Source organism: Girardinichthys multiradiatus, chromosome 12 (assembly GCF_021462225.1).
Source record: "Girardinichthys multiradiatus isolate DD_20200921_A chromosome 12, DD_fGirMul_XY1, whole genome shotgun sequence".
NCBI classification, from domain to species: Eukaryota; Metazoa; Chordata; class Actinopteri; order Cyprinodontiformes; family Goodeidae; genus Girardinichthys; species Girardinichthys multiradiatus.
The window spans coordinates 50,387,502-50,406,390 of NC_061805.1; the positions used below are offsets into that span (position 1 = coordinate 50,387,502).

General features: G+C 40.3%; 1 protein-coding gene across 8 annotated transcripts in view; it reads left to right on the top strand.

Moving 5' to 3' along the window:
- znf608 (zinc finger protein 608) overlaps positions 1-17,809 on the top strand; it is a 71,324-nt gene extending 53,515 nt beyond the window's left edge. For 2 of the 8 annotated variants that reach the window (XM_047382032.1, XM_047382039.1), the window contains exons 4-8: positions 398-2,813; positions 3,619-4,069; positions 8,127-8,305; positions 10,920-11,067; positions 12,720-17,809. In XM_047382032.1, coding sequence (XP_047237988.1) covers positions 398-2,813; positions 3,619-4,069; positions 8,127-8,305; positions 10,920-11,067; positions 12,720-12,997 — 3,472 coding nt within the window. In that variant the 3' untranslated portion in view covers positions 12,998-17,809. The remainder of the gene's footprint in view (positions 1-397; positions 2,814-3,618; positions 4,070-8,126; positions 8,306-10,919; positions 11,068-12,719) is intronic. The other 6 variants (XM_047382035.1, XM_047382034.1, XM_047382036.1 and 3 more) reach the window with 6 other exon arrangements.
- The last annotated feature ends 1,080 nt before the right edge of the window (positions 17,810-18,889 follow it).

Sequence of the window (18,889 nt, forward strand, 5' to 3'; positions counted from 1 at the left end):
ACGCACATGCACACCCACACACTCTCAGATGTTTAGATGGTACATTCGTAACATCTATACATCTTGTATATACGAGGATAGTAGACAACAGTGTTTATTAAGTTTAGCATAATTGATTATAATCATTGTTTTCACTTTATTAAATTCTGCTGTACTTTTTAAAGAAGTGGTTTGTGAATACTTATGTGTGCAGTAATAGATGTTTTTTAAAAAGCAGCATTATTCTGTACTGTATGTGTCATAGCTGTTTAGCATTATGACGGGCAGTGTATATCCTAAACATTATGAATTTCACCAATGAATGTATCAAAATCCACCCAGCACAAACCCTGTTCAATCCCTGCAGATTAGGATTAGTAAAACAAACAATCTAAATGTTTTTGTTCTGTCTCTCCAGGTTTTGTGAGTCTCCTTGCAGTGATCCTGAATTCCCAGGTGGCCGTGGACGAGGTAAACGGATGAGAATGGCCATGTCTGAGCGGTCCTGCATAGAAACGTCCCGCGCCCCTAAAGTCAGGGGTCTTTCACACCACAGGAGCCGTGGAGGCGGTGTGGCAGGACCCATCCACAGCAAGGGAAGGAGGGGCAGCCTGAATCTCATCAACAGCAATGGCCGAGCACCTCCTTCCTTCTTCACGGTCGATGATGTTAGAGCCACCAATGTGAGCTCCAATATCCCCGCTGGGAAGCGAAAGAACAAACCACCAGCTGACTTGGACCTTAGTCTTGTTTCCTCAGATGACATTAAAAATGGGAATGGAAAGAGGATCCGAGCGAAATCCCGGAGTGCCCCATCAACGCCGTTGGGCAAATCTGATCCATCTTTCATGGATCCAGGAGGAGGCTGTGCTTCCTCTCCTCCCCCACCAATCCTCATTGACTGCCCCCATCCAAACTGCACTAAACGCTACAAGCACATCAATGGCCTGCGCTACCACCAGACACACGCACACCTGGAGGTGGAGGAGCAGAGGAAGCCTGAACTAGGTCCCTCGAAGGATGGAGAGAGTGAGGATCGACTATCAGACTGCGAGGACAACATCGGCAACGTGGCATATGAGTCCCCAGAGAACAGCACAAACACTCACAGCTCCTCAAAGAAACCTGCTCCTCTCTACAAGGTGACTACAGTGGGGTCTCCTAAGAACAGACGGTTACTCCTCAGCACTGACCACAGCCCCACAGCCAGCTCCAAAACCAGAAGAACCTCACTCCTGAAAGACGGTCTGATTGATGACCTCAGCAATCTGCCCATTATCTCCAACATGACAGTGGTTTTAGAGAACTGCATGGTCCCAGACAGAAGCTCCTCTGTAGAGATGCCCAAACTGGAAGCAGAAGGACTGATTGATAAAAAGGGAAGTGTATCCGATAAAGGTAAGAAGGCCAACGGAAAGGTGGAAAAACTGTCCAAGTCCAGGACTAACCGTCCAATCGCTCCAGCTCCTGCTCCACCAAAGCTTATTGCCATACCCAACACGACATATCCGACTAGTACAGCTGATGTTGCTGCGCCACAACAGCCTTCCCCAGTGGCTGCCGTAGGTCTCACCAGTAAAAATATTTCCCTAAAACCCATTAAACCAAAGCTTAGTATCGTAGTGGAGCCAAGCCTTGTCAAAGCCACAATGGTCACTTGCAAAGAGACCAGGAAAAAGGAAAAACGGAAGCTAAAGGATAAACATAACAAAGATCCAGCAAACAGGACTCCCAATGGTGATAGCAGTGTGATCAAAGTGGAAGATGTTGGAATTGGACCTAAAGGGGGGATTAAGGAAATATCTGGAAGCCTTCTGAAGGAGCACCTTAGTAAACAGGATGTAATAAACGGACTTACAGAGAGCCAGGAGAGCAGGATGGCTAGCATCCGTGCAGAGGCCGATAAGGTCTACACATTTACAGACAATGCCCCCAGTCCTTCTATTGGTGGTTCATCGAGACTTGACTCGAGTCTAGCAGGAGATGGCAGCAGCAAGAACGACAGCCCTGCCTACTCCGATATCTCAGATGCCGGGGATGATGGGGGGTCTTCAGAATGTCGCTCAGAAGGGCTCAGATCCAAGTCCAGCTCCTCGTCTTCCTCTGAGGTGAGCACCATTAGCATCCATGCTAACTCTGGTAAAACCCCTCCTACAGCTTTGAAGGAGCCCCAGTCCCCATACTACCACAGCTACGATCCCTACTACCTGCAAGGTTACATGCAGCCAGAGAGGCAGAGCAGCGGGGCTGTTGCGTTTCACAAAAATTCTCCTCACGACAGCAAAGGGAAAGACAAGAAAGAGGAAATAAAAGACGATGACAAAAACTTCTCCCATGAGTTCACAGATCCGAAGAAAGGTGACGGGTCACCTCAGTCTCAGCTCCAGCTGGCTATGAGTCAGACCCAGACGGCTTTGGCTCAGTCTCTATACTATGGCCAGTACTCCAGAGGATTGTACATGGACCAGAAACTTTTACTGGGCTCCAAATGCTGTGATCAGACCCTCACTGCCAAGCAAAGGGGACAGGGGGTAAGGGACAGTGAGGATGTTAAACATTTGGTTGGAGTTTCAGCCAGTGGAGCCATGCTAGGTAAAGGTTCAGATGGTGCTAAAGGTTGCTGTGCCAAACCGGTGCTTTCCTATGTGGAAATGAGTGAAAGGGGAGAAAGGGGGCAGAGTCTGGGTGTAAAGGTGGTGCACAGTGGCCTGGTGGACCAGCACCAGGTCTCCATGAAAGACTGTGATGACATCAAGTCACCCTCCTCCTCTTCTTCATCCCTCCACAATCCAAACAGTCAGACAGATCTGGACTCTAATGTTTCGTTTTCCAGTGTAAGTTTCTCCCTCTGTTTATAACCCGCCGCCGCCGCTGATGGTGTTGTTGGTGTGCTTTACTGACTGCTTTTGAGTGTCACAAAGAGATTAACCTCACATTGTGTACAATAGGTGCTAATATCAAGGACCATGTGGCTTCTGTGCTGCTATAGCTCTACTCTGACATACTACTTCAGTTGTTTCAAATGCAAATGTTTTTAACGTTTAGAGTGAAAATTATTGGAGGAAAGGTGTTTTTCCAACTTTAGCTGTAAAGGAACAAAAAGCTTGTACAATTTGCTACCAGTGTCACCCCTCTAACCTGAGTACAATGAAAGCTATGTTGGAGAGGTTGTTCTTTTTCCTCCAAATTGCTCTAAACTCTGCACTTGATCATGTGTGAGACGCCACTCTCCTCCTCACATCTCACTGCTGAATGGCCGCCTGCTGTTGAAACATCCTCATCCTTCATCAACATCTCATCCAGAGCCAGCGATAGATGGTCTGTCTATGGCTCTGTTCACTCAACTACACAGTGTTTCCTCTATAGTCATTCAGCAGCGGTGGGCCAATGCAGAGATAAATTGTCCTCATCTATGTCATAAATTATCCTTCAATTCCCCTCAAAAACCACTTATGAGACAATTTGCTGATGTTTAAGTAGAACGGTGTCTAGTTTTAACCCTGAAGCTGGCAATGTAAGCAGAACCAAGACGTGGACCGAAGTTGAACTGATCCAAAAAATGGCTCCCACCCACCACTGTTAACAAACAATTATAGGGGAAACACTGAACCAGCACCAACACTTGTCCCCATCATCTAGTCCCCAGACGGCCCCTCCTGGGTGCACCGCCTCGCGTACAGCAAATATTCAGAGCTACAGAGTCAGCACGGGGAGAAGGTTGAGGAGGGGGAAGCGGGCAGTGGGAAAGAATGGGGAGCTACCGTGGAGCCTGCTGGTGACAAGATGACCTCAGGTGGTGTTGGCGTAGATGCTAACAAATCCAGCGGTCATGGGCTCCACGATTTCCCACCCATCATTGACACAGAGGATTCAGACCGATACGAGGGGCTGGAAGACCAGGATCAGGAACCAATAGGAGGGCTGTCAGAGGAGTCCCAGAATGCTAGGGCGGCAGTGTCTCCTCCTATGACCCCCCAGCAGCCCTACATCCAGTACCAGCATTCTTCCTATTCTCCCTACATGGCGATGTGTGAGGGCGCCGGGGGCTCCTACAGGGGAATGTCCCCAACCCTGGTCCAGAATTACCCAGGTAAGACTGAAGTAAAAGATCTTTTTACCATTTAGAGAAAAAAGGGGAGCAGTTAGACATCAGTTTACTCTTTAAGGGTCCCTATAGATCCCTACCATAGTAGAGACTCTTTTCTCAGGGGTCCACACCACGAGCATTACAATAAAATCACAGTGCTGCAGGCAATACAATCAAAATATCTCACAGACAACCTGAGACACAAAAATAGAAGCCAACACACTTACGTACATGTCGATGACTGCAGACTACAATCATTTCCAAGGATGTCCACATTAAACCAACAGATCCGCTCTATTTAATATTAATTCATTATGTATTATAGATTTTTAAGATTCTTTTTAAACCAATCAAAGTTACATCAGAAGGCAGCATGTTCTTTTATGAAATGGCTCTGTAACTGGGCATTAGTTCTGGGCTGATGCCTCATAAAACATATATATATAAATATATAACAATGAGGCCTGTCTAGTATCTAGTTTCATGCACATTTGAAATAAATATAATCTTTTAAATATAGAATAAACACAGTGAATGAATGTTGCATCTGTTCCCTACAAAATGAAGCTGTGAATTTCCTTCAGAACTTCACAATAAGAGCCTTAAGTATATACAGGTCCTTCTCAAAATATTAGCATATTGTGATAAAGTTCATTATTTTCCATAATGTCATGATGAAAATTTAACATTCATACAATTTAGATTCATTGCACACTGACTGAAATATTTCAGGTCTTTTATTGTCTTAATACGGATGATTTTGGCATACAGCTCATGAAAACCCAAAATTCCTATCTCACAAAATTAGCATATCATTAAAAGGGTCTCTAAACGAGCTATGAACCTAATCATCTGAATCAAGGAGTTAACTCTAAACACCTGCAAAAGATTCCTGAGGCCTTTAAAACTCCCAGCCTGGTTCATCACTCAAAACCCCAATCATGGGTAAGACTGCCGACCTGACTGCTGTCCAGAAGGCCACTATTGACACCCTCAAGCAAGAGGGTAAGACACAGAAAGACATTTCTGAACAAATAGGCTGTTCCCAGAGTGCTGTATCAAGGCACCTCAGTGGGAAGTCTGTGGGAAGGAAAAAGTGTGGCAGAAAACGCTGCATAACGAGAAGAGGTGACCAGACCCTGAGGAAGATTGTGGAGAAGGGCCGATTCCAGACCTTGGGGGACCTGCGGAAGCAGTGGACTGAGTCTGGAGTAGAAACATCCAGAGCCACCGTGCACAGGCGTGTGCAGGAAATGGGCTACAGGTGCCGCATTCCCCAGACCTGGGCTACAGAGAAGCAGCACTGGACTGTTGCTCAGTGGTCCAAAGTACTTTTTTCAGATGAAAGCAAATTCTGCATGTCATTCGGAAATCAAGGTGCCAGAGTCTGGTGGAAGACTGGGGAGAAGGAAATGCCTAAATGCCAGAAGTCCAGTGTCAAGTACCCACAGTCAATGATGGTCTGGGTTGCCGTGTCAGCTGCTGGTGTTGGTCCACTGTGTTTTATCAAGGTCAGGGTCAATGCAGCTAGCTATCAGGAGATTTTGGAGCACTTCATGCTTCCATCTGCTGAAAAGCTTTATGGAGATGAAGATTTCATTTTTCAGCACGACCTGGCACCTGCTCACAGTGCCAAAACCACTGGTAAATGGTTTACTGACCATGGTATCACTGTGCTCAATTGGCCTGCCAACTCTCCTGACCTGAACCCCATAGAGAATCTGTGGGATATTGTGAAGAGAACGTTGAGAGACTCAAGACCCAACACTCTGGATGAGCTAAAGGCCGCTATCGAAACATCCTGGGCCTCCATAAGACCTCATCAGTGCCACAGGCTGATTGCCTCCATGCCACGCCGCATTGAAGCAGTCATTTCTGCCAAAGGATTCCCGACCAAGTATTGAGTGCATAACTGTACATGATTATTTGAAGGTTGACGTTTTTTGTATTAAAAACACTTTTCTTTTATTGGTCGGATGAAATATGCTAATTTTGTGAGATAGGAATTTTGGGTTTTCATGAGCTGTATGCCAAAATCATCCGTATTAAGACAATAAAAGACCTGAAATATTTCAGTTAGTGTGCAATGAATCTAAAATGTATGAATGTTAAATTTTCTTCATGGCATTATGGAAAATAATGAACTTTATCACAATATGCTAATATTTTGAGAAGGACCTGTAAACTGACCTCTGAACCTTTAGTAGAACATTTTTAAGCCATTTAAAGAACTTTTTAAAACAGAGTTAAAAAATGACCAAACATTACCTGTATTATTAATAATAATTATTAATAATTGCCAAAGTAAAAATTATACCCACAATGACTTTGCACACAGTTATAATAATACAACAAAAAAAAGAAAAATAAGTGTTGCTAAAAAACACAATTAACCATGAGTATCAAAAGATGACGACACCTGGACATGTTGATGTCTGCAGCGGATCCTTCAGATGCAGCTTTAATGAGAAGATCTGGTGAAAAGTTTTAATGGCAGTAAATGGGTTGCAGGGTTTGCTCTTCCTCTCTCTGTTATGGGACGGATTTAAACTAAAACAGTGGGAGAAGCACCTGGTGGAAGTAAAAATGCCTCCGTTCTGTTGCATAATGTTTACACGTGAAGATAAACTATGGGCAGTAGATCAAAATGTTGCTGAATGTTTTACAATGTGTTGCATTATTGTACTCTGTAAGCTGAGCATTATGGGTAAAATAAAAAATTATAGCCAAAACTAAGCTTTCATTAAGTACAAAGTGTTAAAGGCATTAAATGACAACTCAGTGAGGTGAAGTTCAAATGTGTGAGAAACATTCAAAGTTTGAATGTTTCTCTGGTGCAGTTCCCTCAGGTCATCCACACCATCACATCCCATTGTTCCCACACTGAGAGATGGGATAGTCAAAAAGTTGATACATGTAGGTGCTCACCTCACCCTTTATGTAAATGTACACATTCTATTAAATAAGTTATCAGTCGTGTAGCAGATGTCTGCATGGATTTGTTTCTTAATAAAAAAGACCAACAACATAATGTCAGATGTACTCTCATCATAAAGCTGCTTTAATGCATTTAAAATGTATTTAGATCTTTTATGTTTCACCAGTATATTAACAACAAACACACTGTATGCTGTATTTTCATATTACAATATAGTCAGTCAGTCAGTTATTTTCTACCACTTATTCCATAGTGGGTCACGAGGGGAGCTGGTGTCTATCTCCAGCAGTCTATGGGCGAGAGGCGGGGTTCACCCTGGACAGGTCGCCAGTCCATCGCAGGGCAACACACAAACAACCATACACACACTCATTCATACATCTAAGGGCAATTTAGAGAGACCAATTAACCTAACAGGCATGTCTTTGTCCAAAGACATTACAATATAATTATGTTAAATTTGTTTATATTTACTGCTTACATTTTTCACTCGCTGAACCCAACACCACACGTCTATCTGGACATTTCAGTGTTTTACTTTGTGTATGAATATGTTTTAAAGAGAGAAATACTGCACAATGTTGTAAAAACTGAAATTCTATGAATCTGCACAATAATAATGACTATGACAAAATACCTTATATTGAAACATATATTTATATTTCATATTTGTGCAGCTGAATAACAGTAACAACTAAAGTGCTGATTTTACCATTAATAATGCCATAATAAAGAACATATTTAAGGCTGTGAGTGTATCTCCTGCCCTTCGTTTCCAGGTGTTGCCCTGACAGATCTCAGTGTTTAGGGGGTAAAAAGCTGTGTCCATTAGCCCTGCCTCATAGAAACAGTTGGGACACCATATCCTGGAGAAATATGGGGTTAAAGGTGAAAAGGGATAAAGTGAAACTCCTTTTCCCAAATGTCATTATTACTTTACATTTATTTGGGAATTTCATCAACAATCTACAATGTGTAGCAACCAAGAGTCATAGCAAACTATTACTAATTGCGCCACACATTTTATTTATGTTTGGATGGATTTTTCCAACAAAGGGAAAACCATGTATTGTTCTGTACTTTTTCCACATTTCTTTGTGTCTGCATTTTTCTTATGTTCAGGTTTCCACTACCCTCTGTACGGAAAGACGGCAGGCAGGGAGGAGTCGGAGGTGACTCCACCCGGCAGAGGAGAAACGGCGAGCGGCAAGCTGATCGGCGAGTCGTCATCCTCCTCTTCCTCCTCCTCCGGGGAGCTCCTGCAGCAGCCGAGCCATCACTTCCATGGAAAATCCCCTGCTGTGAGAAATTGCTCCTTTGCTTTACGGCTACACTCACGCTGCAGCTCACAGCGTTCCCCCTCTGATGTCTGTTTTCCTTCACATTAAATCTGATGGCTCCTCAGAAAAAAACCCACAGGAAGGGATTAAAAGAAAGACAAACATGACAGAAAGCAGATGTTTAATCTGTTCTTAAAAAGCTAATTCTAACTTCAGGCAATTACTCTGACATTCATTCTGCTGCATAAACACCACACTAAAGATACGTCTGGTACTATGCATCCTTTTAATTTCAAACATAGACATTTTTTCCATAAAAAACCTCATCTAGTGCAGCTAAAGTCCAGTTACAAGTCATCTGATCACTCTTGATTGTAAGGTTTTACAGTTAGTTTCTTTTTTTCAGATAATTATGAATATTTTCTGCTTACAGCTAATGAAAACATGACATTTAGGATTAGAATATTACATCAAACCAATAAAGAAAATATCTTAATACAGAATCGAGGGCTTAATGAAAATTATATACCTGCTTAAAGGTTATTTTCAAATGGTACTTTTAATTTGACAAATGAGCCTCTTCAGACGCATATTCTAATGTATTAAATATGACGGTATCAATTAACTGATTATCATCAGTGTGACCACCTTTTTTAAAAGTAGGAGGTTTTACCTTTTGCTGCTCTGCAGCATGCAGATGTGTTAACACGACGTCAAGCTGGAAAGACATCAGCAATGCTCTCAGAATCAACTGTTGCTGCCCATCAACCTGGGACCATTTTAAAACTAGCTGAAGTCCTTTTAATCCTAAGTGATTAAAATCTTAGACAGCTGCCACACTTCCCAGGAGTTTGACATCCCAGCAGATTCAGCCTTAAGTCAAAGCATGACGCTCAGAGAAATGACCAAAAACCCTGGACCTCCATCTCAGACTCTACAGGCTTTAGTTAGCAGGTTAAAGGTCATGACAGGACAATTAGAAAAAGACTAAACAAGTATTGCTGTTTGGAATAGTTGAAGGAGAAATCCTCTTCTGTCTAAAAACAAAATGGCAGCCTGACTAAAGGTCAATAGATACTCTGCTGAGTTAAAAAAAAAAAAAAAACTCTAGCTGCAAAACAAGAGCAAAGATCTCTCTGACCAGCACATTTCTTACTTCACAAGAGCTCAAAAGCAGAATTTGTGGGAAGTCTTTATAAATCTCTACTGCAGCACACCCACAGAAAAACATTCTGTCCAGAAAATGGTCAAGAACCTTTCAGAAGAGCTGAATGTGGTCATTTGTTCTTACAGCTCTGGGAGAGAGGAAAAAATTAGCTGATCTTGTGAAGCATGCATAGATTTGCAAAGTTACATTTGAAACAACAGACAGTAACAACAGACACAGCATATAAGCATCAACTCCTCATACCAACTATTAGGCACGGTGGTGGAGGGCTGATGTCTGGGCTTGTTTTGCAGGTATCAAGTCAGCCATAAACTCCTCTGAATACCGAAGTATTTAAGAGTCAAATTATGAGACCATCTGTCCAACAACTGAAGCTTCAGAGCTGTACAAAAACGTATGTCTGCAAACTACACTTAGTTTTTAGTTAGCTTTAACACGCTACTTCTGTATTTTGGTTCAGCGTCTGTTAAATAAAAGCCATCTGAGTATTTCTGCAGATGATTCTGCAGTTGTTGGTGGATCAGAGATGGACAAGAAGCTGAGTACCGGGAGCTGGTGGACCACTTTGTAGCATGGTGTGGAAACAATCATCTTCTCTTGAATGTGAACAAAATGAAGGAGATGATTGTAGATTTTAAGAGAAACAGGAATAGGTCAGACACTATTTCTATCATGGGAGAAGAAGTGGAGGAGGAGTATAAATACCTCGGTGTTCACCTGGACAACAGACTGGAGTGGAGATGCAACTGTGAAGCCATCTCGAAGAAGGGACAGAGCAGACTGTACTTCTTGAGGAAGATTAGGTCCTTTGGTGTTTGCAGCAAGATGCTGCATATCTTCTATAAGTCTGTTGTGGAAAGTGTGATCTCTTCTACCATCATCTGCTGGGGAAGCAGCATCAGAACCAGGGACTTAAAAAAGCTCAACAAGCTGATAAAGAAGTCTGGTTCTGTTCTGGAGACTCCTCTGGAACTTCTGGAGATCATTGTGCAAAGAAGGATTCTTCATAAAATGAAGAACATTATGGAGAACCCTGAGCATCCTCTTCATGAGACTGTCCTACAACAACAGAGTGTCTTCAGTCAGAGGCTTCTTCAGATCTGCTGTAAGACAGAGCTCTACAGGAGATCCTTCCTGCCCACAGCCATCAGCATCTACAACGACTCTTTGAAGATACTTGGATAATATGAGCTACTATTTAATTCCCCTTTAGGATGAATAACATACCCTTGAACTGAATTGAATTGAACTCAGGGAAATTGTTAACCTGAGCTTGTGTTGACTTGTTAAGGCCAGTTGATTTTGTTGTCAGGACCTGTAACTCAACTCATCACAGTAACTTAACAAATAATTCACACTGTAGGTTAGATGCTTGTTTTAGCTCCTGGTGTGATCTGTGAGCCCTGTAACATTTATGCTTGTGACCCACTCAGAATAAACTCATGTGTTTGTCTGGTTTCTGTGCAGCCTGGCGAGAAGGGTTCACCTGAGGGAGAAAGAGAGCTCGAAAGGGAAAGGAACCACGTGTTGTTTGCTCGACACCTTCACACACACCACCACACACACCTGGGTATGAGTTACAACCTGATGTCTGGACAGTTTGATATCTACCAAGGTACAGACCTGCTGGTTCTACTAATCTGTCACAGTCTGGCCGTATGTTTTGAAGGATGAAGTTGCTTTGAATTGCTTTATGTTCAATGTCAATTTAATGTTATCACGCAGAGAGTGGGCTTACTAACAGAAACACAAGCCAGTTTAGCCTGAAGGTCAATTTCTTGTAATAATTCCAAAACTGAAGGCAAACATCTAGATCAAAGTGTAGAAAGGAGAAAAACATGAAACATTAAATGAGTAGAGCTAAATAAACTCCGTTGAATAAAGATGCTTGAAAATTAAAACAAGGTATATAAATATTTGATGTGTAGCTAATTTTGAAATTTACTTTAGAAGTTGCAGTACAATGTTGGTTTGAATTCAGTTTTAATTTATTGCACAAATTAAGACTCAGAATTTCTAAATATTATGCTGTAAAAAGAAATGGTAGCAAAACATAATGTACTCTGTACTTTCCACCACTTACAGGTTACTTCCTGCAACTTACCTGTTACTTTCTCACAACTTGCACATTCCCTTCCCTAAACTAACAAATTAACTTCCTGAGACTTACAGGTTTCTTTCCTAAAACTTGCATGTTATTTTTTTCTCATTTTACAGAATATTTATCTGGAATAAAGCAATAATTTTCCACCATTTACAGTTTACCTTTAATATCTTAGTCATTACTTTTCCCGACTTTTAGTTTACTGTCCTACAATGTGAAAGTCACATTTCAGAACTTACAGGTTACTTTCCAAGAAATGTCAAGTTACTTCTTCTAGAAGTTACAGGTTACTTCCCTCTAATTTAGAGATTCCCCACCACTTACAGGTTACTTTCTGGAACCATACAGATTACATCCCAGATAGTACAGGTTCCTTTTGCAGAATCAACTGGTTATTTTTCCAGAATGAATTATTAAAGTTATTTTCTAGTTAATAACTAGTTAATTTGCTAGGACTGTCAGGTTCCTTCTACAGGAACCTAGATATTACTTCCCCATCACTTCTACTACTTGCATGTTACTATCCCACAACTTACATATTATCTTTCCAGAACCTACATCTCATTTTCCTGGGACTTCCATGTTTTTTGCATGAAAATTACAGGTTACTTTCCTGCCACTTGCAGGTTATTTTCTCAAAACCTGCATGTCCTGTTAAGTAATGAAAATAATCTGTAGAGTACATGTAAGTCCATTGTAAAGTTTGGGAAAGTCAGGATGGCATTATGTATTTCTTGCAAAGTTTTTACAGGATTTAGAACAAATGCAACTGATTTTTGGTTGATGTATGTTTTGATTTGGGAGGTAATTTCCTGACAAGGAGCTCCATCGTTTAAACTGGGCAGTGCAGACACCTGTGGTTCCATGTCAATGTTTATGAAGCATTTTATTTTGTAAAACCAACAGCTCACATCCCCTCCTGTAGTACTATCTGTGTCCAGTATGAATCAGGCCATACTGATGTAAACTGGTCATTCAGGAACAGAAAGTACACTCTGCGTTCTGAAATAAATTAACCTCGACACCTCTCAGGAACAGTTTAAAATAATTTTGATTACAGGAATTAAAACTATTTCTTGTAAACACATTTTATTTGAGGATATTTCATGTTAAAGCATTTAGTATCTGATTTTTACCCTTTGACTGTCTCCTGTGTTTTGAAGGTTTGAGCTCCAGGTCGCTGGTCTCCAGTCAGCAGGTGTCAGGACACTCCTCAGCAGGTGTGATTAAAACTTTGGACCTGAACCCTGTACCCATAACTGGGAAATTATTAATTCAATATATTCCCATTGACAAGGAAGTAAAAAGTGATGAGACAGCAGATACAGTATTAGAAACAAACTTTATATGTAAAGCACTTACTATACACCATTTGTGGAAAATAAAACGTTGCCAACATTCTAGGTATAGAAACTCAGCAATTCATTTTTTTCATATTTAAAACATGACATAAAACATGTAAATAGATGGTAGGTATTTTCAGATGTCAGTAATTGAAAATGTTCTGCTGGAAAGATCTGCTCTTGGTTTTCTAGAATAAATTGGCCTTAATAAAATGCAAACAGAGAACAAATGATGTGGGGAACTGTCTCATCTTAAAGACGTTCTGCTGTCTTAATAAATCCAACTTTGAACTGCTGCTCTTTGGGGAGAAGAACCTCACTGAATAAATGATCCTCCGGTGGTGGAGTGTATAGTAAAATAAAAAGAGTAAACTAATGCAGATGGAACCAGCCAGGACGTTTGAGGGCATAATGTGATGATTATCTGATGCTTTTATGATTGTAGTTAACTGTAAAAGGTTGTGGGGTAGAAGAGATTAACAGAAGTAATGAAGACAGAGGAAGAACACAGCTCACCATCAGAGGAGACCCCCAAGGAGATCGCTTCATTTCCTCCTCATCCTGAGAAAACACTGTTTTGTTGCATTGCAACAACACAAATAGTTTTGGATGCTTAAATCAACTTAATTCTGTCATTTAGACTTTACCGTGAGCAAAACACAACATTGAAAAATCCTGTCAACAAAATTAACGAAGGTGTAATTTCAATAAACAAAGGTGTAATTTCATCATATTTTTGAGGCTTTAGTTTGTCTCTTTTATTGTATTAGTTGCCTAGTGGGTCCCTCCTGTTGTGCCAATGCTTAACTTGCATCATTTTAATTTCTACATAGGAACAGTAGAACAAATAGTTTTGACTAAGTATTTGGTAAACAAGTGGAGAATTCAAACACAGTCCTAGGTCTGGTATGGAGATCCCCTATAGCTGCACTTTAGCAACAGAAGCATTAACTGGTGGATATGTATGGCATGCTTTTATATATATAATACACAGTATCAAAGAAACATCCTTTAACATGTTAAAACTTTGTTTCCTTCATCCTCACTCTCTCCTGTTTTAAACAACTTCTTGTCATGTTATTATGTCAGATCTAAACACTTCAGCTGATGTTGTTGGTCTGTCTCCAAAGGCTCCAGCTGGCATCAAAATCACCGCAGAATCAAGATCAGTGAGAACAGAAATACACACAGTGTTATTGAGCCTGTTTCTTCAGTCCCAGAGGGATTTTCCCATTGAATGTAAACCCTGACTGGTTTCTCTCTGAAGTCCAGGAGAACTGAATGTTCCAAATGCACCTAAACATCTTCATTTTGTCTCTTTGTCTCCACAGACAGTGAAGGGAAGAAGTAGAACCATGTGACCGCGTCTCACATGAGGGATGGCAGATTTATCAGACATCAATTCCTTGGTGTGGAATAAGCTTCGCCTCGTTGAGAGGCAGGGAACAAACAAACAGAAAAACCTCTTTTATTTCTTACTGCTGACAGCCACCGGTTTTATAACACGTCACAGAGGAGCAGATGAGGTGGTGAGGGACACATCGCAGAAAATAGACTTTTTTTTTTTTTTTTTTTTAAAGGTGGGACTTCTTGTATAAACCCAGACGTCATCGTTTTGAAAGAGGCACATCCTAGAGCCCCGTGCACTCAGCTTTACCTCTGCTGTTGTGTTTAACTTTATAAAATGCACATTTATTGTAGTGTAACATAATGACGATATGACTGAATGTAAAGGTAATAACTATGTGGATCCTCTTTTTTTAAAGCCCTGTTGGGACAAAAACAGCATTAGGAAGCTAAAAAGTGTATAATTACTGTTCTCATTCTGATAATTGAAGTGGTCCTCCCTCCCTCATAGTGCTGACACTACATTTGTATAACTAACCTGTACTTGAGTGTAACCATGTTGATTGTATTGTCTTTATGTGGGAGTAAAACCTTCACATCAACCTACCCAGTGCCATTTACGAACCCCAGTGGTGTAAATATATTCTGTACAGATTTATGGCAGAGCATTAACAAGCTTACTGTGTTGATCTCCATCAGCCATGCAGGGATGCAGGGGGCAAAGCAGGAGTATCTAACACAAAGCAGAGCCACTAGCCTGTTTATTACTCTCATCATCTTATTTTTTTAAGTTACATTTTTTATGACAACCTCATGTTTACTCGCTTTAACCGCCTTTTAGTTCAGATGAAAAAGCATTGAATCTGAAAACGATACATTTTGTACTGAACAATCAAAACCTCAGATATCAAACTTAATTTTAGAAAATTGCGATTTGATAAAAACTAGTCCAAATTTAGACCATGTGGCTAACACCTCAAAACCTTTAAATTACTACCCTGACTGCTAGGTATTCTTGCTAATGTGAAATGAAATTGATAATTTTTTGCTGAACTAAATGTTAATTTAATAGACAGCTACAGTAACAACATGTTTACCGTACTTTAAATTAAACTAAAGTCGGTAGTATTTTTAAGGGATGCTATTCTACTACAGGTGCCTCTACCACGGCTATATTAGCTTGTCAGTTAGCGGGTAGCATCTTAGCAGCGTGATGTTTGGCAACAACATCAAAATATAAAAAAATTATAATAGAAACAATAAAATTATTATTTGTATTTATAATTTTAATATGCATATTTTTTGTTAATAAAACTGTTTAAGCAAACATAAATGGAGTGACTAGACTTGGCTAGCTGTTAGCTTGCAAGCCGAATGTGCTAGCTGACACTCCTGGATTGAGTTTGACACTTATTTATATTTTACAAGGAATATTTCAATCCTCTGGGGAGTTGACAGTATAAATTTAAATATTTGCTGCAGCTAAACCTGCTTATGAAATAAATACTTAGCTATTACTTAGCATCTATTAAAAGCTAGTTACACTACCTACATCAGTTTAGCCTTAACCACACCTACTAGCAGGTGCTAAAGTGGTGCTTAAATACTATTTTTCATTGGTTTAAACAAAACTATATCGTAATTCAAATTGTTTTTTAAATCACATTTTTAGGTCACTATTGTTCTCAGAAACGTAGTGTTTTGTGATAAAAGTTATAAAGTGGATTACATTTAATTAAACTATTCAGTCAGTCAGTCAGTCATTTTCTAGCACTTCTTCCACAGTGGGTCATTGGGAAGCTGGTGCCCATCTCCCACAGGCTAACTATTCGGTTCAGTTAAATTCAGTTTATTTGCACAGTGCCAAATCACAATAAATATTGTCTTATGACACTTTATATTAAGACCCAATTTAAATCCAGTTTATATTGTGTTCCAGAAAGTCTGATTCTCATTTGTATTAATTTAAGTTTAACAACAGCATTAGTAATAATAATAATAACATTTGATTATAAATGATTTACAAGAGCGTCCTTGACAAGACAGGCAACAGCACAATTTAAGCCAATTAGCAGTCTCTCATCTTGAAGAAGCATAGGGCAACAGTGGAGAGAAACAATTCCCTTTATTAGGTAAAACATTATCATGTGTAAACTGCAAAATTCCTAGTTTGCCTTAAATTCCAACCTTTTTATTTCAACTTCAAGTTTTTTTAATCATCATTTCTCACTGACATTACATGCTGTGTTTTTAGTATTACAGACATGGACAAAAATGTTGCCCAAATATTACGTTTTAACCTCAATATAAAGTTTATTGAAAAAGCGAAATAAGAATCAGTGTTCAGCTGATATGTTTACAAACAGATCATACCTTCTTTGTTTAGGTAAACTAGGAATTTTTGACCAAAAACCAAATATGTCACTTTGTTGTTTGTTACAAGACAGAGTTTAATGCTTCAGTACTTTGTTCCTTTAAATGTGTAAGTTGTTTGTTAGAACATTTACATGCAGCAGGACTGTATTTTACAGTTAAGGAAGAAGAGTTTTTACATGCAGCTTGTTAAGGTTTTTATTGGTTGCAGCTTTACCTGAATATTTCAGGTTTGAAGATGTTTTATTTTTATTACTTATTGACAACTAGCATGTTACAAGAAACAATGGCTGACTCGATATCTGATGATGATAAATGGATGCACAAAGTAAATACTTTTGAAAGTGTAAGGTACATATTTGTGTTGTTAGTGAGTGTGGTGGATGTTTTGCCTGTTTCCTGCTCCCATTCTTCCTGAAAGCTAACTAGCTCACAGCAGAGCCTCTGATAAACACAATCAGCTTTTACCTCCAAAACTATTTATGTGTTATATGTTTATCTGAACACCTCGGTGTACAATTATTTAACTTAAAAAAAAGCCTAAAAGATGTTTGTCAGTATCAAAAATAAAAAGGATGGTCATAAACTTTTTCATTTAAAATATCTAGTTTATGCTCTTTAGTCAATATAAGGCCAATTCTGTTAAATTTGAACAGAGCTACTGGAAACACTACAGTAGCTGACAGTGGACTGAGTTCTGCATGTTTTCTCATTGATTGGACAGTTAAAGGCATTTAGCAGCACTTTCATCCTTGCAGACCTCCAAACATGCACCATGAGGGACTTAACGAATGTTATTTTAAACTAATCTTTAAATTATTAACTTCATGCTTTTACATACAGCAACAATCTAAAGATCAAAACAAGGCTGACAGCAATCACCCCAATACTCCAGCATATCTATCAGCGGCTCTGCCTCACTAACACAACACCTTACCTTCATAGTATCCGTGGTCATTTTATTACTTGAATTTAGTGCTATGGACTCTGTTTACAAACTTCTGTCTACTTTTTGGAGACATCATTGTTGTCTCATAGAGGCTGCTTGATATGTTGAGTTCATCCGCCTGATGTATCCAGTAAATAACGCTCAGAAACTGTATAAACATAAGTCCTGCTGTTGCTTTTTTATACTGTATATGCCTTAATTCATATGGTTGGCAATCATGATTAAAGGATGTTTATATATACCGGTGTGATTTATTTTTTTTAATTTCCGCATTTTTGTCTATTTTACAGAACAAGTTAAATGATAAGACGTCAGTGAAGGTTGACTAAAAGTAATGTGTCTGCTCTCTCATTAAAGAGAAATCAGTAAACTATCCGGGATCCAGTGTAGGGATGGTGTAGAGTTTTGGGGGTGGCAGGTTTGATTGGGAGCCCAGGTTTACCTTCACACACAGCCCAATTCCTGGAGACTCCTCCTCCTTCCTCCTCCTTGGTCAGGGGTAAAGGTGGTGGGTGGCTGAGTGCAGGAAGGAAGCTTCAGGCTGGTTGTTTGATCTAACCGCCCAAAAAACAGGTCACATTACCTGACCTGATTAATGCTAGCATTCTTAAAGTCTCTGGATGGATATATCTGGGGATCCTGTCTTTCCTGGCATGTGGTTCAGGAAGGAAATCTAAACATTTCTCTAGGCAAAGAAATTCTTTAGGCTTTTATAGTGGATCCCACATTGTTTTTAAGCCAGAACAATATAGGTCTGACCCATGGTCTCCTTCCACTGGGGTGTGCTGAAAAAGGAAGGGATCAAATACCCAAACCACCTAGAGAACACCTTTCAATGCGAGGAGTTGCAGGTTATAATCCAAGCTCCCCCTGCATGTTGGAGCTCCTCACCTCATTTCAAAGACAGTCCAAAGGGACCCTACAGAGGAAGATGATTTTATCTGTTTCTATCTAGGAACTCACTCTTTCGACAAGAGTTAAAGCTGAAACAAAGATGAAACAAGAAATTGAGAGCTTCACTTTTCGGCTCAGCTCTTTCTTAACAATGACAGGTATGCCTAGGAGGAACCCAGGGCCAACCACACCAGCATATGGTCTCACAAGGGGTCTGAGGATCTCATCTCGATACCTAATGGCAGTCAGGCTACCTCTGGCGAGCACATGGAGGGCCATGTGGCCCTCCAAAGAAATGCCACCCCACACCATTACTGACCCACTGCCAAACTGGTCATGCTGAAGGATGTTGCAGGCAGCAGATCTCTCTCCACGGTGTCTCCAGACTCTGTCACGTCTGTCACATGTGCTCAGTGTGAACCTGCTT